The sequence below is a fragment of the Acomys minous genome, assembly GCF_964271855.1.
Source record: "Acomys minous genome assembly, chromosome: 12".
Classification (NCBI taxonomy): domain Eukaryota; kingdom Metazoa; phylum Chordata; class Mammalia; order Rodentia; family Muridae; genus Acomys; species Acomys minous.
In genome coordinates this window covers 12,027,305-12,053,477 of record NC_140493.1, presented here as the reverse complement: position 1 = coordinate 12,053,477, position 26,173 = coordinate 12,027,305, and the positions used below count along the sequence as shown (strand labels likewise).

Here is a 26,173-nt window from a genome sequence, read left to right as displayed (position 1 = left end):
TACATAAATTCAAAAATATATTGTATTGTGAGCTTTCCATATAGGAGAAATTGAGCATTTATAATTTTTTAGTTATGCTGGTAAATATATTATCCAAAATTAATGATGCTCAGGTGAGTTTTAGTGTGAGCTACAGACAATCATGACTACATTCTAGTTAGAGAATACTTTTTATGTTATAAACTCATAGGATATAAGCTCAGAAACTAGACTCGGGATAGTGTATGCAATATAATTAAGGGCAACACATTATAAGCTAATTTATGAATTATCACATGTAAAGTAAATCATTTAAAGACTGAGTACACTTCTTAAGTCCACCTTAAAGTAACCGATTATCTGTGACCCCCTAATACAGAGGTTCTAGGACAACCGCATTTGTTTTGAAACTTCTTATTCAGTTTGGATATGATCTGGTGACTTGTTTAGAAAACTCTAAGGAGAAAGGGTCTAACACCAACCAAACATTTACTTGTGCAAATAAATCATCACAGTCAGGTAAGGCTCCATAATGCAGAGACCAGCAACTCGCTTCTAGGTTTTAAATGGATAAAAGGGAACCTGCCACATTTAATGGTCATTTGAAAAGTTACAAACATTTTTCTAGTTTGAATTTCAGAATTCCTTGTCAATCTAACCTATAGGAAGGCCATAGTTCCTTTTGTCCTTTTACTGTTTTAATGCTTCCTACAAAGCTTACTGTAAATAAGGAAGAGAGGTGCCTACCTATGAGACAGCATTTGCTACAATAAAAAGCAATCACTGCCCAGCTAACAATCCCCAGCCTGCTGCACTCCAGATACAGAAATGCTGATTTTTTTTTGTTTGTTTGCTTATAAATCTGACAGTGAAGGTTTACATAATGTTACTAAAAAGGCTTATGTAATCATCATATTTCTGGCAGTTTATTTGAAAGTTAACAAAACTGCTTGCATTTTAATTCAAGTAACTACAGAGTTCTTTTTTCTTAAACACTTCAAATTTTTTCTGCTATGTCCACAAAAGTCATTACTTTAAGGGGGACCCAGCTAATCTAGTCTGAAGCAATCTACAATTCTGTAGCACATTTTCTTGCACATAGAAATTAAGTATTCAAATGACATTTTAATTTAAAACAAAAAACAAAAAAAACCTGGGAAATATTCCAACCTTCTTTCTTCTCGATTGCTTTCCTCAAGTTTCTGTAGCCTTCAAATCACGAGGCACAGTATGGGAAGGCCAAGCCAATGAAGGGCAAACCAGACAGTAAAAGCAGAAGTGGTAAGAAGGGAAAATGGTACATGAGCTTGAAGACGTTAAAATAAATTTTAAAGATATCATTAAAGGACAATACACAGTAAAAAGGCAATACATTGTCTATGAATACAAAGTAGAAAACTAATAGTATTATATCTAAGAAGAAAATACAGATAATTGGTGGCAATTGTTTAACAGTAAAATGCAGTCTCAATTTATATGAGTTGATAGATAAGTCCTAGTTGGGTATCATTGCTATTTTTTTAGCCAGAAATAGATCAATGTTTAAAGATTTTCCCCATAAGTAAAGTCTACTTTCAACAATATCCTCTTCCTTTTAAATCTTTCAAAAAACTTTTTTTATGGTATAATTAAAAGACTTTCATTAAGTAATGCCTTTATACCATAATGAAAATACTAATAAAACATACACGTTACTACTTTAAGAACTTGACTTCATTTGTTTTACTACACATATAATCATCATGAAATCTAAATTTTAAAAAACTAATATCAAAATTATATGAGATGGTATCACACACAAATGAATATGGCTGTTATATGATCAATGAAATACACAGTCTTGTTAACTGAAGATAAAAATTTCACGAGGTTGGGATTAAAATCTCACTACTAAGAGGGCATAGAACTAAGGCAAAGGTGAAAATAAAATGGGAACTTTAGTACTTTCCACTAGTAAGACTGTTCTTTAATCAGAGTGGAAAAATATTATAAGTTTACAGATAGAGGTTTTAAACCATAATTTAAAGAATACTCAATATACAAACATCTGGCTCTTTACTCAATGGAATGTACTATGTCTGAATATTTGTCATGTGACAGTGTAGGTGGGCTAGGCTCTGATTAGGTGTATTGCAATCTGCAGAAGCACACTCTGTCTAGGACAGCACAAAATCCTTTCGGAATCATCACTATTTAAAATAATGAAGAGAGAGCTGAGTTGTGAATTATTAAGTCAGTTCTCTTTCAGTCTTATGGTGTGTGGTCTCATGTAACTTTTACTTCTTGGGCTGTAATTGTCTCTTACAACCAGTTTATATATTGCTTTTAGAACATGAGACGAGCAATCTGAGAGAAACGTCCTACACAGAGAGATTTTCTCCAAGGATCAGATAGTGGGCACAGTGACTAGAAAAAGGCAGAGTCCATACAAACAGAGCTGTGCTTCCAGAGTTTCAACCCAATACCACTAAGTCTTTATAGGTGCAGCGCAGTCTGAAAGACGATGAAGAGTTTTGTATTGTGGGTCGTTTAAAGCCACACACTCAAAGGCACCGGATAAATGTGTGAGTGGTAAATGTTCTTTTTCTGTATATGCAAAACAATACACTCCTCCCCAGTCACTGTAATCTAGGTTTGTCCTGGTGAAAATCAACTATAATGGTTAAAGTATATGGTTTCCTGGTAACGAAAAAAAAAAATCCAAATTTTCTATCATCATCATCATCATCATCATCATCATCACTGAAACCCTTTGCTTTGTGTTTGCTTTATTTCAGGTCTTTGTCAAAGTTTATTATATTTTTATAACAAAAGTTATATTACATAAATCTAAAAGTTACTTAGACCTAAATGTGATTAGGGAAATGCTTTTATTTGTATGTGTGTGTGTGTGTGTGTGTGTGTGTGTGTGTGTGTGTGTGTAAGGCAGAGAATGGCCCCCTCACGTGCGTGCTTTTAACCTTCTACTGAGGGTCCCAGGGACTAAATTCGAATCTCTAGGCTTGTAAACAAGCATTTTGTTTGTTTCTCACTCAGTTGTCTCACTAAATCCACGTTTGTCAGTTTTTTAAATTATGGAACACTTGTTTATAGAGCAAGACAAATGTCAAAAATTCTACAAATTTTGTGTACACTTATGGGAGTTCACACATTGACTCTCTAAAATTTTATATGTGTACAGTAAATGAAATAAGCATTTTAACCACACAAATCATGTGTGCGTTTGACCAAGGCACACTGGCGCACGTACACTAAGTGTGCTCGATAAAGTGTTGGCTGGAGGAGTTCTAATGGGTCTTCTCATTGCAATCTTTCACTTACCTAGCTGGTTGATTTTGCTCCCCAATCTTTTCCTCCACCTACATCCCCATGTATCATACCATAATGTACATGCCTAATTTGGGTATCTTTGTGTTCAGTCTAGCCATCTGATAAGTCACCATGGTTAGCATGGACCACTATCTTCATCTCACACCGCCTGAGTCCATCTCAGAAAAGCATCCTGGACCACTATCTTCATCGCACATCGCCTGAGTCCATCACAGAAAAGCATCCTGGACCAATATCTTCATTACACACTGCCTGAGTCCATCACAGAAATGCATCCTGAAATAACTACTGCTCCTTTTCCATTTTGCTTTCCTTACGGTGGACAAAGTTCCAAGATAAATAAATCAGGACAAACATAACAAAGTATTTTCCATTAGGCCTATTTATCAGCTCTCAGTGCTTATTGGCATGCAGTTTCACAAAGATAATCTGAACCAGAGCTACTGAGTGCCTATAGTCAATACTAAAAAAAAAAAAAAAAAAAAATCGAAAACATTTCATTTGGATCCCTACTTATCATTCATCATCTATACTCAACAAGCCATTAATGCACTATCTAAATTTAATTCAAAAGGAAAGTATGGACTAGCTCATGGCCTTGAAAAATACACCCTCACTTACAGGTACTCACAAATACAAACTACCTCGGTACTGAAAAACAAGCCACACCATCTACAGAAATGGATTTTACAAATGATAAGCCATGAGAAAACATCTCATGTTTGTTCGAGCACAGGGTAAACATTAGTTTCCACAGAGCTGTGGTTCTTACTGTGGTGTAGCTGTCCTCCATCGAGGGAGAGCTAGTCATGACCTACGTCTTCCTGTTGTTGCCATCATCCGGGAGAAGTACCTACGAAAACGTGTACTCACTAAAGAACCTAACGCCTCCTACCCCTTAATGCCCAACTCGTTTTCATTATTTTATCTATTCTTTTTTATCATAAAGACACAAGGCATGGTTCACCTAACAGATTTAAGTTTCTAATAACTTCCATCCACTGAGTGTTCAAGGAAGAAATGCCTTGTTTTCTAAATACATTTGTAAGTGAACTGAACAAAACAGCTGGTAAGAATGTCCCGGAGCCTCCCTGTGACAAAACAGCAGGAAAGAAGATAGTGTGGCCTCCCTTTCAATATCTAGCCAAAATGTTTAAATGAAGCTTTAGTGGTGTGTTCAAATGTATTCTTTAGAAATAATTGTACTGTTCTACAGAATCAATAGGTAAATAGATAAGCAATTTGAGTATTTAACCACTCACACATTACAAATGGTCAAGTTTTCCATTTTTTTCCCCTTTTCTTTTTTCCCAGCTGACTTTGAGGCGAGGTATGACCATGGCAAGGGCAGCCTATCACAGCGGAAGGACGCTAAGCAATCCCCTGAGAGATTCAGAAAGCCCGGAATAACGCGAAGAACTTTCGCAGAATCAAATTAGAAACCCCGAAGGGAATATTCAGAGAGCAAATGGTATTTGGATAGAGTAGTCTGCCTTTAGTCAAACTGACCGGTTAGCAGGGTTAGGACATCTACGCTAGACAATGAAGAGCGTGGACAACGCACTGGCACAATGAGACACAGACGCTTCACAGAAAAGCGGGGTGGATGGAATGCAAAAGCAGCGATCGGAAACAACAGCAATATAATAATACCTAAGAGTAAACTGGCCTTCTCATAGTCTAAGCCCAGTGCATTACTTCAAGCTTATAGCTAAACCGAATTTTCTCATATATAGAGTAGCAATAAACCATCAGAAAGCGTATGACTGTGGCTGTAAGCTAATTTCGATAGTTTTTTCACGTATCCATCTACTTACGAGACTACTATACACACTGCAACTATAAATTAAATGTCCCGAAAAAGGGAGAAATGCTCAATTTTATAATAGTACCTTTTCTTCTTCTTCTTCTCTTTTCTCTTGAGCTTCTCTAAGTCTTTCTTTGCTAGATCGATAATCTCGATGGTTTCTTTGTCCGAAGACAGGATCGTAGGAGAGAAAGCTGATGACCCGCTGAAATACGGTGACCTTGCTGTGGCTCTGGTCAGGTTTTTTCGAAGGTTCTCGTTCACTGCTTCGCTCTCTAATAATTTTGCCCTAGTGAGTAAAAAAAAAAATATCTTCAAGTAGGAACACATTTTATTACAGTAAAGCGTTTTAAATAATTGTTATGCGGGCATCCCTATGTAGCCTCTTGTAGCACTGAGCCGCAGGACACTGCTCTATGACCCTCACCACCATGCACACCTTTGCTAATGTGTCATGCTTCCCTGTATTTTCAGGGAAGCACAAAGCCTGGACATACCAAAATGAAAGCTGAAAGTATATAAAACTATAATAGACCCTCTATCAGTAATAGGTATTTTAGATTGTATTATGTAACAAACAGCAGCGGTGTGTCGCTGTCCCACAAACTCCAGCCACGTGCGTGAAGGCAGCTTTTTTATAGGCTAGAGAGAGAATGGCCCTTTATCCCTCACTTTCTACTCCCTGTACCCTAACACACAAGCATGCTTGCTGCTGCTGGAACTTTACTGACTAGATGACAATGTGACACAAGAGAAGTGCCAGGGAAGGAACAGAACCACAGCTTGGATGTCATCTGACGCTCACTAGATTTGGCCTTAAGTCTCTCAAAGCCTCTACTCTTCCTTGTGTAAAACAGGGATAAAAATATTTTCTATAAGGTTGCTATGAGAACCAATTAAGTAATCAACTTAAAGCCTGCTACACTACAACTGTAGTTAAAAATAATAATTCTTATGAAAATTGGAAAAACACTGGAGAGTGCTATGGAAGCCTGAAAAAAAATCATTAGAAAAGTATTAACCATTAAGAGAATGTTCATGATACACTATTGTATTTCAAAGATCAGAGAGAAGGCAGACACACTGTTGTGGCGATGTGCTGCTGACAACACCCACAGAGAAAAAGAAAAATCGTAACTTCAGTTCTCAGCTCTGGAAATGGTAGGAGTTTCCCACCTCTACAAAGGCGTTAATCTCCCAGATTTCAAGGATTAGACGGTGACTGCTTCCGTTTATTAAAAGGTCATGCCTTTTATCCCAGAATTTCGGTGGCAGAGGCAGCTGGATCACTGTGAGTTTGAGGCCAGCCTGGTCTACAAAGTGAGTCCAGGACAACCAAAGCTACACAGAGAAACCCTGTCTCGAAAAAACCAAAGAAGAAAGAAAGAAAGATAGATAGAAAGATAGAAAATACCCAAGTTGCTATACATTCAGATAAATTTCACTTAGTTTAAGGCATTGGGAATAAATCTTCATGAGAATAAATTTTGACAGACATGTGGATTAAAGAGGGACAGGTAGATTAAAAACAGAACTTGAAAGGGTGTGCTCGTGACACACCAGTCCTGGACAGCATCCTTTAGCTTAAGAACTTTCACATTCTATTGTTTCACTCAAGCCCATAATAACTTCATGAGGCTTGCAAGTGTTATCTCTTCTTATAGACTGAAAACCTAATACTCAGAGATGTCAGGTAACTAACGATGTCACGTAGCACCTTATTAATGCAGAGGGACTTAAACATCAATCCAGGTCCTCCAACTTGAATTCAGAGTTCACTCATGGTTATTCAACACATCAATTATTTTCACGTAGTGCATTATAAGCCTGGGACGCTAGGAGGCTACTCCTCAGGGCTGGGACACATCTAATTAAAGAGCCACCAAAGTGTTATCAAAGTTGGGAACGGAAACTAAGTTTCCAAACGGGAAACTAAGTTATTAGCCTATATAAGGAAAGGGTTTGACAGCTGGCTGAAGTTGGTTGGCCTATGAGTCATCTCTGTCCTGTAAATGCCTCGAGGAAAAGCCTTAAGACTGCGAGCATGAAGGTGTTCCCTGTTGCTTTTAGTCCATGAGGAGCGGAAATTATCCCAGCAGTTTCCTAGGAAATAATGATGCGGTCGTGCCGTTTGGCTAATGGTGAGGTCAAAGTTGGCATGCAGCTGTAGAATGGCAGCACGAGGGAGAGGAGACAAGCCCCAAGAATCAGAAAATACACCAGCAGCAGCAGTCACCAGCCAGAAATCAGGGAGCAAAGGAGGTGAGGAACAGCTGCAGAGCCGGACGCAGGACCCAAAGCCTGACTAACGCTCTCTCTCTAACTCTCTCTGTCTCTGTCTCTGTCTCTGTCTCTGTCTCTGTCTCTGTCTCTGTCTCTCTCTCTGTCTCTCTCTCTGTCTCTCTGTCTCTCTCTCTGTCTCTCTCTCTGTCTCTCTCTCTGTCTCTCTCAGACATACACACACACACACACACACACACACACACACACAAGTTACAATCATGTAAATAACCTTATTTCTACACTAGATTATCTTTTTTTTTAATTTCATTTTTATGTATATGAGTGCTCTATCTGCATGTACACCTGCAGGCCAGAAGAGGGCATTAGAGGGTATAGATGGTTGTGAGCCACCATGTGGTTGCTGGGAATTGAACTCAGAACCTCTAGAAGAGCAGACAGTGCTCTTAACCGCTGAGCCATCTCTCCAGCCCCTCACACTAGAGTATCTTATCTTTCCTATTTGGCTTCGGTTTTTGAAGCATTAAAGAGACCAGAAGAGCTTTGCGAAGGCAGAAGGTAGGAAAGGACTTGTCACCGAGAATGACTACAATGGCAGAGGGATGAAAGTGGAGAAATGCCACAAACTCAAGACAGGGAAATCTGAGGGTGGTTATGAAGGAGGACCTCCTCCCGCCTGCCAATTATCTGAAGACATTTCCTCGTGGAGCTGATTGGGTTTTTACTCCACGAGAAAGTAGCCAAGCATCAGAGCTAACGATGGAAACTAAAAATCTTCCAGAAGTGCTTAACGTTCCTATCCTGTTTCACACGCCCATTCCCCCAAATCCTTTCTTCCACAGACGCCTCCACATCCACCTACCATGGAAAGACTTTTTTTTTTTTTACTGAAGTATGACATTTCTATCTTCTGCATGTGTCTAGTTATAATATTCTACTAGACTGTGGCCTCCGGGTGCCATGCCCTTCTCCAATTCACGGCATGCGTGCTCAAATGTCAGCATCGGCAGCATGTCTAATGAAATATAAATGTATGTACCGGGGAAGGCAGAACCTCAGGGAATCATACAAGAGCTAGAGAACCAGAAGAGAACAGGAAGAAATAGAAAATCCGAAAAGTTAAAGGTGATTCGTAGACCCTGATGTATTTCCAAATGATGGGGAAAAGAGCCCTAGGTATGAAAGGCACTAAGGACAACTTCAGCAGCATCAGGTGTGCCTGTCCTATACTCGGATTTAGAGATGTCCAATAAAGGTCTAGCAATAACATTAAGAGGATAATATGGAAAAATAACATGGGAAGGGAGACGGGGAAAATTAGCTTTAGAATATGACATTATGGGAAAGCCCAGCATCTAGTCCTCTAAAGTCAACAGGTCCATAGGACTGAAAAACAGCACGAACAGCTCCTGAGCAACCATCCCAGCACACAGAAAATACTATAAACACTGCACGAACTGACACGCATTGCAGATGATTGCATGTGTTTTTCTTATAGAAAACTATACCTGAGATCTTCAATTTCCTTGATGTAACTATGAATCATATTACTAATCTCTTCATTCCCTTCACCTGCAAGATAAAATATGGAATGAAATTTTTATTTTCAAACAAAGACTCCATTATTGTTAGTATATCTCAATAGCACAGTGTTCGCCTGGCATGCATGAGGCCCCAGTTTTGAAAGTTGGTGCCAAATTAAAACACAATTCCTACAACAAATGTCCTACCCTGAATTACATGAGCAAGACCATAAAAGAAAATGTTGCAAAGAGCACATTTTATCCATATAGGAATTTATTCATTTTTAAAATTAGGTATTTAACGTAAAATCATAGGTTATACACATAAAAGTTCAACGCTTCAACTTTAACTACGTTAAGTCAATAGCTGACACAGAGAGTGCTTTATGCCCTTCAGAAGTTAATCTCTCACCTGCCCCGCCCGACACTCACCTGCCCTGACAAGAACTTGGTTGGCCTGATCACTGACAAGCTGTGTGATTCTGGCCCTCAGCGCATCAACAGTCTCTTGCATGGCTTTTATTCTTACACGCAGGTTATTATTTTCCGTCTGTAGCATAGCATTCTCATGAAACATGTCGTTGATGCTTTCCACGCCCTCCTCATCAATTATTCTCTTACCCTTGGAAAGAAATATTCCCTTGTTGGTTGAGGCCTTAAGTACACAAGAGTTTTCTTTAAAGACGCCCCAAGATCACACAGTTCAACAACAGCCTTTTTTTTTTTAATCTTCCCAGCCCCAAGGCAAAAAAATCAATTTCCTTCAACTACTATCTTCCATGGGTGCATTAGTCAGTAGAGTTATGGATTGGATAAAAAGCCTTTTGAAGAATTCGAGACAATCTGACTTCCCAAAGACTATCTCCCAAGACACAGTACAAGCAGCCGCTCCAGAAAGGCGCAGGAGGCTTTCAGTGTGTCAGAAGCTGCAGCCATACTTTGAGCTTACCGTTTTGTATTCCATGAGTTCCATCTGAAGCCTGGTGATCTCGCTTCTCAGGGCATTGATCTGCTGACTAGCTCTGTCTTGATTGACCATGACCTTGTTCTTGATATTTCTAGCCCGATTGGCATATTTCAGTGTGTTCAGTGTCTCCATGAAGTCCCTGTCTGAAGGGCTGACGCAGGCAATCATGATCGTTTGGCTGAAAGTTACAAACAATGTTGAGTTGTACAAATAAAAGCGAGTACTGAGATGCACGTTTTAAAGTTCCTACCATTTAGATGGCCTCTTCCCTTGGAGATGGTAACAAGACTGATGTTACTAACTTACAAATAAAGTCAAGTTTAAAAGCCCCCATGCTTTAAGGCCATTTTAACAAAAGGATTTTGTCTACTTGGGTAACACAGGGGAGAAAGGATACATATTGTGTTCTCTGGTGCATCATACCATAAAAATACATAAGCACATACATTTGTCTCTCACATCTATGTAAGCTTTTTGAGGCAGTACACACAGTATTTCTATAATTATTTTAACTCAAATATGGCACGTTATGAGTGATTTCATTCAGTATTTTATTTTATTTATTTTTTTAATTCTTCCACAGCTGGAGAGATGGCTCAGCAACTAAGAACATTGGCTGCTCTTGGAAGACCTAGATTTGAATCTCAGCACCCACATGTCGGCTCACTATCCTCTGTAACCCCAGCCTCGTGGGATCCAACAGCATCTTCTGGCGTCCAGGGACACTGCACACACGTGGTATACAGGCATACATGCAGGCACTCACACATACACATTTAAAAAAAATGAATCTAAACTTTTCAAAGTGTTTAAAACAATTCTTCCTTTTCAGTGATGCTTTAACTTGATTCAGCTATGAGTGTTATATAAAATGTAATCATATTCAAACAGAAGAAACATGTAGTATATCCTCAATTTTTCACAGTATAAAACATCACTTGTAAAAAAAAAACCATCACTTGTGGTGGAACAATCAAAGTTTATCATTTGACTTCTGACCAGATTACACAGGAAAGCAATGGAAGTCACAATAAACTGACTCATTAAAATAGAATAGTCAAATGCTTATTATATACCCCAGCTATTTATTATGCCTGTGATTGAGTCACGTGAAAGCTCTCCTGGACACCTGCAATCCAATTTAACATGATATAAGAACAGCAGAGTACCAGCACTCCTTCTCTACCTCCTGGTCAACCACTAAGTAAACGGCATTCCTCTCCCTCAGGCTCCAGCTGCCACAGTGCTTTGCCTCCTCGCATGATGAGCAAGCACGAACTGAAACCTCTGAAACCGACTGAGCTTCTTTCTTCCACAGAAGCCCCACAGCTTACTGTAACTTCCAAGGATGCAACTACCTACAGGGAGATGTGCTGAAAACCTGAGGCCGGACAATACGAATGTGTTGATTTGTGGTTTCATGTCCGGGTTTCTTAGCATTGATCCCACGGCCCCGTCTACTGTGGGAATGGCTCAGTTTGTAAAGTGAGCCCCTTAAATGGCTCTGCGATCTCAGCACCTGGGAGGTGGAGGCGAAGGATGCCCAGGGCTTGCTGGCCACCCCATCTAGCTTCTCAGTGAGCTCCAAATTGAGCATGAAATCCTGTATCAAAAAACTAATGTGGCAAGCAGTTGAGGAAAACACACACATCAGTGTCCATCTTCTACGGGTGGGGGGGGGGGTGGGGGGGTGTAAACCCACACTCAGGGAAGAGTGAGGACATTAACACATTGAACCTGCATCTAAAGACCCAGTTGACCAGCCCTGGTAGAAGACCAATGGCAAGCAGTCGTAGTCAGTAGTCTCCTTGAACGCTTCCTTCCTCTAGCAATCTCAACAGGCTCACCGCGGCCCTTTCTGTAAGAACAGTATCAGCCGTTAAGGAAGCCGAAGCTGATGCAGGGGGATTGCAAGTTAAAGACAACCTATGCGAAGCAGTGAGACCTGATCTCAGAAATACAGCAAATTAAAGGTGATGTTCTGTATCTTTTCTCCTTTCATTTGTGTGTGTATGTATGAATGAATGTATGAAGATAAAGTAGTCAATTAAAAGAAAGAACTGAGCCAGGTGTGATGTGTTTAATCCCAACACTCAGGGAAGGCAGTGGCAGACAGATCTCTATGAGTTCCAGGCCAGCCTGGTCTACTAAGTGAGTCCAGGATATCCAAGGCTACACAGAGAAACCCTGTCTCAAAAAAAAAAAAAAAAAAAAAAAAAAACCAAAAGGAAGAAGATGAGAACTGATGGAATGCTGAGTAGAGAGCAGAACACTTAGAATTGCAGTCTCCAGCTGGGTACCACTCTGCAAAGTACTTGTTACAGTCCAGAGACTGAGAGTGAGCACACACAGCCCTCTGCAGCATCTGAACTTCCCGGAGCCAATCAGCTCATGCCACTGATGACAGTATGGACCAGTCCAAGCTCACACAGTGAGTCACAAACAGGGCAGGCGGAGGACAGCCGTGGACAGGAGCAGCCAACTGCAAACTGGAAGACGGGGAGGCTTACTCTTCACACATATTTTGAAAAGCACTGAGGTCCTGGACTTATTAAGAACTACAAAAATCAGGAATTAGAAATACTGGCTGTAAATGACAGAGGAAGGAAAATGTCACATATGGAACATAATTCGAAAGTATATGTCCCAAGAATTAGTTTGTTAAATGCTCTAAGAAAACATCAAATATATTTACTTTTTATAATCCTATGTTAAAGAAACCATCTTTAACTTAGAAGAAACTATTGCTAATATGGAGACCTATTTCTTCCAGGTGTGCACTATAGCATAGCATAACAATATACAAGGCTTATATGTTGCACTTTAGAAAGTTCTATTATACAGTGTTATAGTTAGACATTATAAACATATAAAAGCTCGTTTATTAAAAACTGTAACTTTAAATTCTTTTAAGTTTGATTTGTTTAAGCTACAAAAAAAGGGGGAGCTATTTTACTTAATTTAAACAAAGTACAATGCTTCTGGGGTTTTTAAAAAATATTTTTATTTAATTTTAATTTATGTGTGTTGGTGTGAGGGTGTCAGATCTTGGAGTTACAGACAGTTGTGAGCTGCCATGTGCATGCTGGGAATTGAACCCCGGTCTTTTGGAAGAGCAGGCAGTGCTCTTAACCACTGAGCCATCTCTCCAACCCCCACCCCCACCCCCTTTTTTTTTCAGTAAACTGCTTTTGAACTGGGCACTCAATTCTGAATGTTTAGGCAGAAACTGAAGTGCAGTAAGGCTGGCATCTCTAAGGGTTCCCTGGAACCAGTGACAGGACCCCACCAGGCAGGCCAGCTCCACAGTGAGAACAGCTCAGCACGCTTGAAGAACAAGCAACCTTTCAAATGGGTGAGATAGTCAAACTCTGCGTATGTGAAGGGCAGGTATGCATCTGGTCGGCTTTGTTTTATAAAGAACCACAGGGCTGGGTGTGGTGGCACAAACCTTTAACCCCAGCTCTTTGGAGGCAGGGGAAAGTAGATCTCTGTGAGTTCAAGGCCAGCCTGCTCTACATATGACGTTCCAGGACAGCAAGGGCTATAGGTAGACCCTGCCACAAGTAAAAGAGGAAGAGAAGGAGGAGGAGGAGGAGGAGGAGGAGGAGGAGGAGGAGGAGGAAAGTACAAAAAACAATTAAAACAAGATTTATGAAACCTAGATTGATTCTGAAATACAGACAGAAAGTGCTAAAAACAAGTTAAGAAATATGTAGCAACGAAAGTCATATTGCATTCACACATAGGATATATTTAACAAGAGATAAGACTATACCAATATTACATAAAAGGAAGAAATATTTTTAAATGTGTCTGAATTTAACAAAGCTCTATTTCTAAGCCAAACTGATTTTAAGCCTAAATTCAAAAATTATTCAAAATTCCTTTAAAAAAAAAAAAAAGAAGAAGAAGAAAGCTATCTAAAAAGAGATTTAATTCCCAGACTGTGTGCTGTGCAGCATCTTACAATCTTTCAATAAACATGACTTTTAGACATCTAAAATCAAAATAAAGGAGGTTTGCTGAGTTTAACTTGTTGAATGATGCCATGAATGGATTCAAATGCCAAGAAAAGGGGTTCCCCTCATACAGTCAGTGGGGTAGAAAGAGGGGGTTACATAGCAGAGGAAGATGCTTAACTATGAAGCCCTACAGTGCAAAGGCTCAGAGCGGAAGGCCGCTGACGCCAGCAGACAACCAGCACACACCCTGCTTTCATTCAACTGGCTTTCTTTTTTTAACTTCTTCCAGATACAAAACAAATTGCGATTTTAGACTTTGTAGAAACTGTCAGTAACATTTAAATTATTTTGTAGTTCCTAGAAGGTTTCATTTATTTTTCAAAGGAATTCTGGTAGGCCTCGCCTGTGTGCTAATCAGAAGCCACGCTGGTGTACAACGAGCGTGTTATAGATTTCCTGTCAAAGTTACGCAACTTTGAATAAGCTGTTTAACCTTCTCAGGCTTTAGCTCATTGTCTATAAAACAGAAACACTAGCGCTACCCACAAAGAAATAATGATAGACGTAACGACGGGCACATTTTAGGTATCTAATATAATTATCTTTTCATCTTATTAATTTGTTTTAAAAATAAAAAGCAGTTCTTATAAAAACGTCTTACAAGTATGCTTAAAAAAGAATGCATAATCAAACCAAGAAAAATTACAAATCCATACCTGTTACCCCCAAGGGAGTCCTGCAGGAGTCTCGTCAGCTTGGAATCTCTATATGGGACATGGGTGGCCCTCTTGCTCTTGTCACCCAGGGCACTGATTACGTTTCCAAGAGCCAACTAATAGAAAAGGAGAGAGAGAGGAAAAAACTGCATGTTTACTAATTATAGACTTTTAAATAATGAAAGGACTGCCTATGGGAAATAAAATGGAAACAAGACAAAATTAAGAACCTGCATTTGGATTTAATTCACATTTGTATTTCAAAATCAAAAAGTCTTGATCAGGATGTAAGTGAATAAATAAATAACTTAATAAAAAAAAAAGAAAAAAGAAAAGGTGAAAGCCTAGTAATGTCTGTTACTCCTGACATTCAAAAATCCAGAGATTTTCCTTAAAAACAGAAATGTCTAAAGACTGACAAAGTCTGACCAGGTTACATCTTCACAAAATTACTAATGCATATTTTACACTTTTCCCAACTTAGAGATATCAAATGTTTAGTCAGTTCCCAAGTCCTTCCAAGTTTCTTGTAACAGCGTAGATAGCCACAAGAAAAATATTAGTGTCATTTCCCTGAGCAAGGAACTACTACTCAAATAAAACTGACCTTAGAAATACAATGAAGTTACATGTGTTTAATATCCAACATTTAAAATGTTAAGTCGTTACAAATTCTAAGGTTTTACTTTCTGTTTTTTCTGCTGTGGAGAGGCTAGTGTCTACAAGGTACACACTAACCACACTAGTCACCTCAGCTTGCAGTAGTGAAGACAGCCATAAATGCAAATTGTTGGGGTCAGGCCATTATTCAGCAAGTGTCGTGAGAGTCATACCATATGGCCTCTTTCTCCAGAGTGCATGCGCTCAAGTACTGGCCACATCAAAGTTCAACCACCTCAACAGGAAATAGAGCAATGGATTTGGTCCATTTCTGAACATATCTCCTAATACTTGTAAAACGATATTCAAAGTGTGGGATTCAGGCCTGACTAGGAAGGTGGACCTTGGTGTTAGGAGGTTAGGGCCCCTCTCATGAGCTTCACTGAACTATTTCCTTTTTTTTATCATTATTAATTTATTCATATTACATCTCAATGGTTATCCCATCCCTTGTATCCTCCCATTCTTTCCTCCCTCCCATTTTCCCCTTACTTCCCTCCCCTATGACTGTGACTGAGGGGGACTTCCTCCCCCTGTATATGCTCATAGGGTATCAAGTCTCTTCTTGGTAGCCTGCTATCCTTCCTCTGAGTGCCACCAGGCCTCCTCATCCAGGGGACATGGTCAAATATGAGGCATCAGAGTACCTGTGAAAGTCATACCCCACTCTCCACTCAACTGTGGAGAATGTCCTGTCCATTGGCTAGATCTGGGTAGGGGTTTAAAGTTTACCGCCTGTATTGTCCTTGGCTGGTGCCTTAGTTTGAGCCGGACCCCTGGGCCCAAATTTACCTATCATAATGTTCTTCTTGTAGGTTTTTAGGACCCTCTGGATCCTTCTACTTTGCCATTCTCCCATACTTCTCTCATCTAGAGTCCTAATAGTATGTCCTCCCCTCTGTCCCACTTTCCTGGTAAGTGAAGACTATCCTGGAACATGCCCTTTGGGCTAGTGTGCAGATATAAGTGAGTATATACCATTTGACTCTTTCTGCTTCTGGGTTAACTCACTCATTATTATCATTTCTAGTTCAATTCATTTGTCCACAAATTTTGGGAATTCCTTGTTTTTAATAGCTGAGTGGTATCACTGGATTATTTCTAACAGAAATGTTATCATACAGGGGTAAGTGGGCACTGATTAAAAACAAAAAAATATAATAAAATAAAATGCATGTTTTGGAGGTCCACCTGCAAGCCAGGAAGGATGCAAGGAACCATCACCGGGTGCATCAGTGTTACTGCTTACGTGGGAACTAAGGTCTGATTTTATAGTGAAGAAAACAAAAAGGAAAGATTTGGAATGCAAAAGCTTGCTCTAAAATATTTTCTTGCACATAACAAAAGCTTATGCTAACTCAAACACGAGGCATTTTCCTACCAAAATACCACTAGATGGCATAGTATTAAAATTAATTCCTAACACAAACTTTTTTTTTTAAGTCATTGCTAAAAAACTTCTGATTAATCCACAGTCAATAGAATGACTGTCACAAACTGTCAGTAAAGGCCACCTTTACGCCTTGTCCAGTGAAATACTTAACTTTAAGGGTTTATTTCGAATGTATGTTTTCAAATGTGGAAAGAAGTTTATAACTATTTTCCCATATATAATAACCTTCTGCACATGCTATAAAAGTTAAGCAAAGCAAATTATAGCCTGCGGCATGGGGGTGGGGGGAAGTCCACAGTGTGGTCAAAGGCTCACTAAGTTACCGACTTACTTCACCCCTCAAATCACTGATGAACGGATTCCGGGAGACATAGTACAAATTACAGCAGAGAAAAGAAAGCTGGGGGCTCCTAACTTATGCCTGTAACTACAGGATGGCAAGGCTGAGGCAGGAGAATCACTGTGCGGCAAGGCTGCACTGCATACCGAACACCAAACAAGCAAAACTAAACAGAGAAAGGACAGCGGGAAGACCATGAGCCTCTGCGTGAAGTGTCATCTTACAAGTCCGCAGTTGATGGAAATGCCCTCTTTGGCCCTCTCGCCAGTAGCGCCAGTCCTTTTCAGTCTTTCTGATCCTGCTAGATCAACAAAATGAAACTTTGCCGTCAGGGTTTCAAATTCATTCATCTGCGGCGACTCAGAAATCATCTTATTATCAGTTGCATTCTCCTGTGGTTATGGAAGACAATTGAAAAAAATGCCTTGTTAATGTGACGTCAAGCACCCCGAAAGCTTGTCCACACCTCACTCCCTCACACAGCTAGAGAAACAGCCACGCAGCCACACAAACGTAAGTCTAACATCAGAAAGAGGTTGGGAGACAAAAATCAGCTGTCCTGAGGTAAGGCTCTCCCGACAAAGGGAAACATAGAAACAGCTCTCATGGCAAAGCATCGCCACTCGGTCATAACAAACAAATACTCAGTACTGTTGGTTATGCTTGTTTCCCAAAGCCTTACACAACTGGCCAGATTCGATTAAATAAATGAGAAGTAGAAATTAAGAGAAAGAAAAAAGCTAAGTAACTTTGGACCAAATACCTCTCCTGAGATCCACGCAATTTAAGGGTCTAAAGGCGGAAAGCTTAAGAAACAAGGAAACTGGACTCACGGCATCTGTTTGCGGGCACACTCGGGTTTGACACACGTGGATGGTAAAAATGGCATGGGAGCGAGAGCTCTGTACGTTCATCTGGGTGCTGGCCGTGGTGCGCGAGAGAGCGCCCAACTTCAAACACTGCATCATCTGCCAAGGGGAAGAAGGCTGGACTTGACATCACACAAACGAGCACCACCCAATCTTCTGCCTGGGCGCCAGCTAAAGCCTCCGGTGGCAAAGGCTATGAAACAAGGTTTCTCATCCTATCACTTTTGTTACAGGCAGAGCTGAGCCGAACTTCTCAGTATAATGGCGCCTTCTTCTTTTTTAACTAGGAGAAAACACTAAGTCCCATCGTCTGGCACTCACTGACATTTACAGCTTCTATTCCAAACTGTTAACAGTAGAATGCTGTGGTACAAACTCCGTAATAATGTGAATTTGACTGGCTACTCTATATCTTAAGTTTTTTCTTTTTCTTTTCTTTTAATTTTTAGATTTTTTTTCCCTCTTAAACATTTCCCTATAGAAGCCGAGACGCAATCCTAAATGTCGCATGCGAAGGACAAATGGATTGTGTTCTCACACTGCAGCCCTAACTCTTTAGCCCTCTTTAGCTGTGAAAGAATACTATTGCATACACTGCACTAGGCCCTTCCCACAGTGTGGTAATGCTATGAAATTAGCACAAGCATCACATTAAGTTTGTTTTCTCATTAATGTATTTCAGTGTGCATGTAAGCACCATGGTGCGTGAGTGCGTGTGTAGGATCAGAAGACATTTGGGAGTTTGGTTGTTGGTTTTCCTTCCACTGCGTGAGTTCCTGGGATGGAAGGCTGGGCATCTGGTGCCTTTACTTATACAACCTTCTTGCTAGGTCTCTCAGATTTTTATAATGATGTTCTTTTAAAAAAAAAAATATATATATATATATATACAAAGAAAGCAGAGACTTTTAATGCTGTTGTACTGAAAGAAAGCCATTTTATGCGTTGATCTTAAGTGTGCTATCAGTAAAGACAGCTTTCAAAGCCACGTAGGCTGTAGTTTAACAACGCAGTCACCTCCGGTTCTGTATTCACAGTGCGTGTTGTGACTCCCACAGTATAAATTCCTCCAGCCGAATCTTCGTGAATTCTTATATTTGATTTTTTATTTTTTGCATCAATATCCCGAGTGGTGTCAAACAAGTCAAGGACCTCTTCATTATAGAGCTATGAAGAAGACACATTAAAAGGTTAATTGTGTAGAAGTGGCTTCTGTGAGCCTCTAACATAGGTCACATAGTATCTTCCATGGCCCTCAAAATGACAACTATTTCTTCAAAACACAACTTAGCTGTGAATTAGTATATTATCATAAATTATGAATACTAAGCAGATGTCAGATATAAGTGTAAAAATAACAGTAAATGACTTAATCGTGACAAACAGGGCAGGTGCAAGCTAAGATGACCTATGGCCTCTTAGCAAGATAGAAGCACACTGGACCAGTGTGTACCAGATACAGGCAAAACCAATGTGAGATCAGAGATACTTCCTATTTGGGGGAGGATGGCAAGGGAAGGGCAGAGGGGGGCTGGGCTTCACTAGAGGTAGCCCTGGCTAGCCTAGGACCTTATGCAGATCAGGTTCTCCCAGGGGGTAGGGAGTCTCACTGAGTAGCCCAGGCTAGCTCAGGACTCACTAAGTAGACCTGAAACTCACAGAGGTCCTACATCAATCTGCCTTTCAGATGTTGGGAATAAAGAAATACATCACCACACTGAACCTAAACGTCAGAGATTTTTAAGATTTTTTTTTTAATTTTTACAATTTCAGCTTAATGCTATATTTCTTTTTCTTTACAATTATCCCTTTTGTGTGTTTACACTCACTAATTGCTTTCTTATTCATTAATGTACAAAATAATAGCACTTTATAAGCACATCCAAATTACCCACAATAGTTTTATCTTTATCATTTGTTAAGGAAGGGTTTTGAGATAAACAATATTAATTATACTTCTAACTTATAGAGATACTCTCAAGCATTTGTAGTATAAATACCAAGATTATTACATCCATGAGTAAGGTCTATTTATTACCTATTAGCTAATGCTAATTTACTAAAATAACCTTGAGTACTAGCTGCAAAGCACTATTATAAAGATTTGGTATTGTGGGTGAAACGTAAAGAAAATTAACAACAAATCTACTACCTCTAAGAATTGGGCATTGACTTTAAATTCAGGCGGAGGGACCCCATTTTTAATCGCTGTGCTCTTTTTTTCTTCAATGCTCTTGAAAAGGTGTTTAACAGCCCGGGAAATGATGCCCTGCTCTTCCTCCATGATGTTGACGTCAAACCCCGTTCCCATTGTGTAAGTTTTCCCAGCTCCAGTCTGAACAAAAGAAGAAGCAGAGAAAAAATAAACAAATACATAACTAATCGTTCGTATTACCAAGAGACCATGAGACATAAAACGGAAATGCAACTGGATTAGAATTCCCATGAAAATATTAAGGTATTTACTTGTCCATACGCGAAGACGGTGGCATTGTACCCTTCAAAACAGCCTTCGATGAGTTTCTCGATGCACTGGGTGTAGATCTGCTCCTGCTGGGAGTCGATGTCAAACACGTAGTCAAAGGTGAAGGCCTTGTCTTTCCCGAGGACGACCTGAGGCTCCCCAGGGGTGACAGACGTGCAGAGATGGCAGCCCTCGATCTTTTCTTTGGCAAGCTGTGGTCTTATTCTGTGAAGAATAATCAGAAAAGAAATAATGTAGAGTAGGAAAAAAAAATCACTCCTCAGATAAACAGCGACTTAAATTTTTGGCCAAAAAAAAAAAAAAAAATTAAATAAACCGACCTCCACTGAATTAATTTCAGTATACAAAATGGCTTACCTAACAACCCCAATGGGTTACTTTAGTAATCCCTAAAATAATGAAAAAAAGTGTAAAGTTCATCTTAAAATTAAATCCTTATTGGGTAGATAATTTTCATTATTACTGCAAGAAATCGTCAGTCAAATAAACTCTGCTACTCGTTGCTATTTCCCTCTTTATTTCCAATGATCATCACAAAAATGAAATATTGCACAGTGATAGTTAACCCTGATGCCCTCACTCACATGTTCCAGCTCTTCACCAGGGGTTCCCAAATGCATGTGACCATGACTTATGAAGTCTTAACACATGTAAGTATAGCTTCACAATACACACATAAATAAAGGTAATCACTTGCTAATAATAGGAATGCATACACAACTTTATTTTTTGATTATATACTAAGATATATCGGAAGCAAGAGTTTTCAAAAATAAAGTAAAAATAGGTACACATAGACAGTCCAATATTTTCCCTCCAAAGCAAAAGGCTGCTGCAGGATTTTTGATCCATTGTGAACCCCGACATTGTGAACCCTCTTTCCTGTTGGCTGTGGTTCCGCCCTAACGCACACCTTTTAGCCAAGAACTTTCTGCTTGGAATAATTGTAATAAGGTGGTTATGGTGTGGCTCAACTTAGCATACACCTTTAATCCAAGAGCTTTCTACACACAGGATTTAATAAAGTTAACCCTAGGTCAAGAGGTGGAGCAAGAAAACCAGCTGACAGGGATTAAGCAGACAGGAGGGACTTTGAAGGGTATTTAAGACAGGAAGGGAAGAGCCTTCTCTTCCTAGGCTGTCAGCTGAGCTAACAAGCTCTTGGCCTTGGGTTTTTGGCTTTTGGCCTTGGGGAGTTGAGGCTTTTAGCTTTGAGCCTTTTGTTTTTAGCTCTTGCCTTTTCACTTTTTCCTTCTGGGATGTGAGCTGAGTAGGAAGGTCAGCTGGGTGCTTTCTTTGCCTCTCTGAGGTAGCAAGTTTTCACCCCAGCATCTGGCTCCTGAGTCTTTGTTGGTAAAATCAAATGATTTGGGATTTTCTGAGGTTTGGAGTTTTTGTGTTTGTTTGTTTGTTTGTTTGTTTGTTTAACAACAAAAGGCAATGAAATTATATGGGCTGTCCTCCCTTCACATAGAAGACAACAGCATACTCCTACGCCATCTGTTCCAAAGCCCAGTACTTCCCTGCTCTGTTCTCAAAGGAAAGTAAGTATTGGGCTGGAGACTGCTCTTCCAGAGGTCCTGAGTTCAATTCCCAGCAACTACATGCTGGCTCACAACCATCTATACTGGGATCTGGTGTCCTCTTCTGGCCTGCAGGCAGAGCACTGTACACATAATAATAAATAAATAAATATTTTTTAAAGTATGGGAATATGCTCATAAGAGAACAAACTAGACTTGGGTTAGGCCTGTTCTAATTACTCTATAGACACGACATCCTGGGCAATGTGCAGCAGTACTCACTAGGTATTTAAACAGATCCCTGCTGGCCTTGGAGAAACAGAAGCAGTTTAACAAGGAAAAAACAAGACAACCGCACACAGGAAATAAAAAATGGTAAAGACAGAGAAAGTAACAGAACTTAGAAGCGTTAGTGCCACATTCCTGTTTTATGAGATCAAGCTCAGGTGCAAAGAGGCAGAGCAAGTTCATCTGTTTATGAGGGATAGCTCAGCCAGGAGTCCAGATGTGACGGAAAGACAGAAAAGAGAATACTGAAGTAAGTACAAATTCCGCTTACTTATGCAGTGATACCTCCTTCCTTATGGTAGAGTCTCAGATAACGTTTGCTTTAATGGTTGCCAAGCAGCGGGTTAGGAAGGAGGGGAGGGGCAGTGACGTGCCCATCAATAAGCGCGGGCTCCACTTCTCTCACTGCAGACCACCAACCAACGCCCTCACCTGTGGAGGGAGGCTGTAATCTCCACAATTCTTTCTAGATCTAGCACTGTTTAACCGTAGGATACGGTATTAGATCCTGGGTCACTGGGGAGACGGCTCTGCAGTAAGAACATTTGCCGCTTTTGCAGGGGACTGGAGTTAGGTTTCCAGGACACACAATAGATAGCTTCTAACAGCACATAATTATACCGGGGACTGAACATGTTTTTCTGGCCTCTATAAACCTATGTGTGTCACACACACACACACACACACACACACGTGAGGGGGGAGACATACATATACATAAATAAAAATAAAATAAAATGTTTAAAAAGGAAAAGGCAAAGAGATAGTATAACAATTAAAAAAAATTCTTACAAGAAGCTATGATCATAGACCATAAAACAGCCAGTGAACCTAAATTTAAAATTATTTGTGCATATAAATATACATATATATACATATATATATTTGTGCATATAAATATACATATATATTATTTGTGCATATAAATATACATATATATACATATATACATAATATGGATGAATAGATGTTAAAACTAAATTAAGGATCACGCAGTGGAAGAAGAGATCTTAAGGCAGATAATAAGAAAGCAGAAGGTGAGAGTAACTGCGTGAAAACAAACAGCCTAACACGGGAGGGGGACGTGGGAGAGGGCAGTTGGGAACAGGGACAAATGAGAATAAGGGGACTAATAACACATGGCAAAAAGATGAAGATGTCATGACCAAGCCTGTCGCTCTCTATGGCTAACCTAAAATTATTTCATTTTTTAAAAAGTAATAAGCTTATAAAACTGCTCATGGTAACAGCGCCTTCCACTTTCTTGTTTCCTGTGCTCTTCTCGGGCGGTGCTTCTCAAAATTAATATCCTCTCGTTTCCCAACGGCTCCCTCTTTTCTCTGCTTCACTCGGTTATAAGAAGGAGACCACATCACACACATAACTCCAGCTGCCTTCGAGAAAAGGGCTGGTGACTGTTGTGAACACAGAACCAGAGCAGTCAGAAGCACCTCAGGGGAACGCCAGTTCCGCCCCCTTCCTATCTCAGGAGCTACTAATTATTCCTGAAATAGCTCCTCAGTCGGCCTGTGCCCTTTCCCACCCTTCACGCCACCCTAATTAAGGCCCTGGCTATCTCTTACTGGGAATATTACACATCTCCTCCTCTCAGAGCCTCCTCCCAGGCTTGCCCCCAGAAGTCTGTTCTGCACGAAGCGTATTGATTCCCTGTAGGACAAGCAGCTCGTGGAGCCAGCGAACTCCACAGTGTAGCTCTTCCCTGCCTTGCTGTGCTACTCCTTGCCTTAAAAGAGAGTTCTGTTGACCAGGAAGGGGTAAGGGTTTTTTTCATCCTTTCAGCAGCTGGACTCTTTCTTTTGCTTTTGTGCCTGCGAGTGGGATGTTCCCTTTCCCCGTTCACTCCTCTCCACCCTTTCAATCCCAAGCTCCTTTGCGAAACAGAGCATCTCATTTCCAATCTCTGGCCAGATATCAGTGAATCTGGACGCTCCCATGACCTCTTTGCCCTCCAGCACCAAGTCATACCTAGCTCAGTATGTTGCCATCTCATTAACTTCAGGCCTCTTGCTTTCTACCCAGCTTTAGGTCAGCTGGGCTGCTCTGAGAACATAACAGATTCCTTGTGACAGGATGAGGTGCAACCTTATATTGAAACAGAGCCAGTACTCTCCTGTGAGACCAGTTACTTGATTTTAAGTAAGGCATTATAAACCATAAGCCGACTGACTGGATTATTTACTTTCAATTTTGTTTCGACATACCTAGGGAAAATTAGGAGCCATTTGAATTGCAGATCTGCCAGCCAGTTTTAGAATGCCATTGTCACCCTGTCTTTACACTGACCTCCTAACCTACACTTACCTGATTGATGCTCTTGCTAATAGAAGGGAGGATCTGTTTAAAACAGAGATGATGCCTAATTCCACTCATTGGCATGGGTGGAGGAGAAAGCATAGTTTTAGTTGTTAAAAGGCATGCCAAACTCCTTTTCTACAAGACCCAGGCAAAGGCAATTTCTGAGATGGTCTCCCGAGACACAGAGAAGTAGGAGCAATCTTCAAAGGCTCCCTGAGTCATTAATTCTCTTTCAAGCCTCCTTCAAAAATTAGTCGTTTAAGATGGCCAAATCCCTAATCACATCTGAGTGAAAACTTTTCTCTTTAAATTCAAGCCCAAGCCAATTCATTGCTTCTAATGAAAAAACAAAAACAAAAAACAAAAAAAAAACTCAACATTTATGTAGTTACGAACTACAATATTGAAATTATCTTAGATTAGACAAGAAAAAAAAAATATACCAGTCCTTAAAAAGAAAATAAACAAAGAAGAATCTGAGATTTACCGTTGCATATTCTCAAACTTTATTTCTTAGTAGTTTTATGTATAATATCACATCATTAGGCATACTCACGTAAGGCTGAAACTATGAATACTGCATTTTGTAATATAAACATTTTGGCTAAAACATAAAAAGAAAAAAAAACCTTGCAAGTTTTTAAACCATATAATCATACAGCTAGAAATATTTTAAGTGGCTTCTAAAAGAAAGTTTTGTGTGACACAAATAGCATTGACTAGTTAGGATAAAATATTCTAATATTACACATCAGAATTATATTGGTAAACTATATATAACATAAATAATTATAGATTACTTATCCGTAATTAATCTATAGATCTAAACTATTCTAAATATATAATTATACATATAATTATGTCACATGTATAATTATAAAGTACTAAAAACTGTAATTTGTTGTAACTAGGTTGACAGCGTAAAGGAGAACACAAAGCAAGCTTTTGAATTTTCGGGTGATGAAACATGAACAAACCCAGCCCTCCTCTCACACGTGCACCTTTCCTTTAGCACGTAGTCTTGCCTGAAACTGAAGGTGCTCTGAGAGAATGCAGGCCATCTTATCTCTCCGCTCTTGGAGACCTGTTTCTAGGCCAAACGTGGTGGCACATGCCTTTAATTCCAGGACTTAGGAGGCGGAGGCTGGTGGATCTCTGTGAGGTCCAGTCCAGCTGGGTCTCCATAGTGTGTTCCTGTTTACCCAGAGATGCATTGCAATGGCCTATTTAATAAATAAATAAATAAATAAATGAATAACATAAATGTGATCTGATCCATAACCTCATATTTTTTTGAACCCCTACTGCATCTAGTTGTTGTGGCACCCTTGTTTTCTAAATTCCAACTACGCAGCCAATTGCGCAAACTACAGAGAAAGGTCAGTCTTTGCCAGATAAACGTCCACATTCAGGTTGGACTCTTAAGAATTTCCTCACCAAGAAGAGACTTGATACCCTATGAACGTATAGAGGGGGAGGAGGCCCCCCTCAGTCACAGTCATAGGGGAGGGGAGTTAAGAGGAAAATGGGAGGGAGGGAGGAATGGGAGGACACAAGGGATGGGATAACCATTGAGATGTAACAAGAATAAATTAATTTAAAAAAAAAAAGAAAAAGAATTTGAAGTAAAAAAATAAAAATAAATAAAAGAATTCCCTCATCTGAATTCTTCTTACTTTGCTATGTCCACATCAATTCACTTTGAGCTATTTTAAACCTTCTGTCGCTACCTGGTCCTTTGCCATATTACATATGTGGTTTGCCATCTACC

The 26,173-nt window shown here is 39.8% G+C and overlaps 1 protein-coding gene across 21 annotated transcripts in view; it reads right to left on the bottom strand.

Moving 5' to 3' along the window:
• The window catches only part of KIF21A (kinesin family member 21A), a 122,473-nt gene that overhangs the window by 41,137 nt on the left and 55,163 nt on the right, over positions 1-26,173 (bottom strand). For 12 of the 21 annotated variants that reach the window (XM_084802897.1, XM_084802886.1, XM_084802900.1 and 9 more), the window contains exons 2-12: positions 20,257-20,479; positions 19,943-20,125; positions 18,808-18,957; positions 17,755-17,889; positions 17,146-17,313; positions 14,529-14,644; positions 9,830-10,025; positions 9,313-9,502; positions 8,866-8,929; positions 5,202-5,405; positions 1,150-1,188 (exon numbers count right to left, since the gene is read on the bottom strand). In XM_084802897.1, the coding sequence (XP_084659023.1) occupies positions 1,150-1,188; positions 5,202-5,405; positions 8,866-8,929; positions 9,313-9,502; positions 9,830-10,025; positions 14,529-14,644; positions 17,146-17,313; positions 17,755-17,889; positions 18,808-18,957; positions 19,943-20,125; positions 20,257-20,479 (1,668 nt within the window). The remainder of the gene's footprint in view (positions 1-1,149; positions 1,189-5,201; positions 5,406-8,865; positions 8,930-9,312; positions 9,503-9,829; positions 10,026-14,528; positions 14,645-17,145; positions 17,314-17,754; positions 17,890-18,807; positions 18,958-19,942; positions 20,126-20,256; positions 20,480-26,173) is intronic. The other 9 variants (XM_084802902.1, XM_084802898.1, XM_084802899.1 and 6 more) reach the window with 1 other exon arrangement.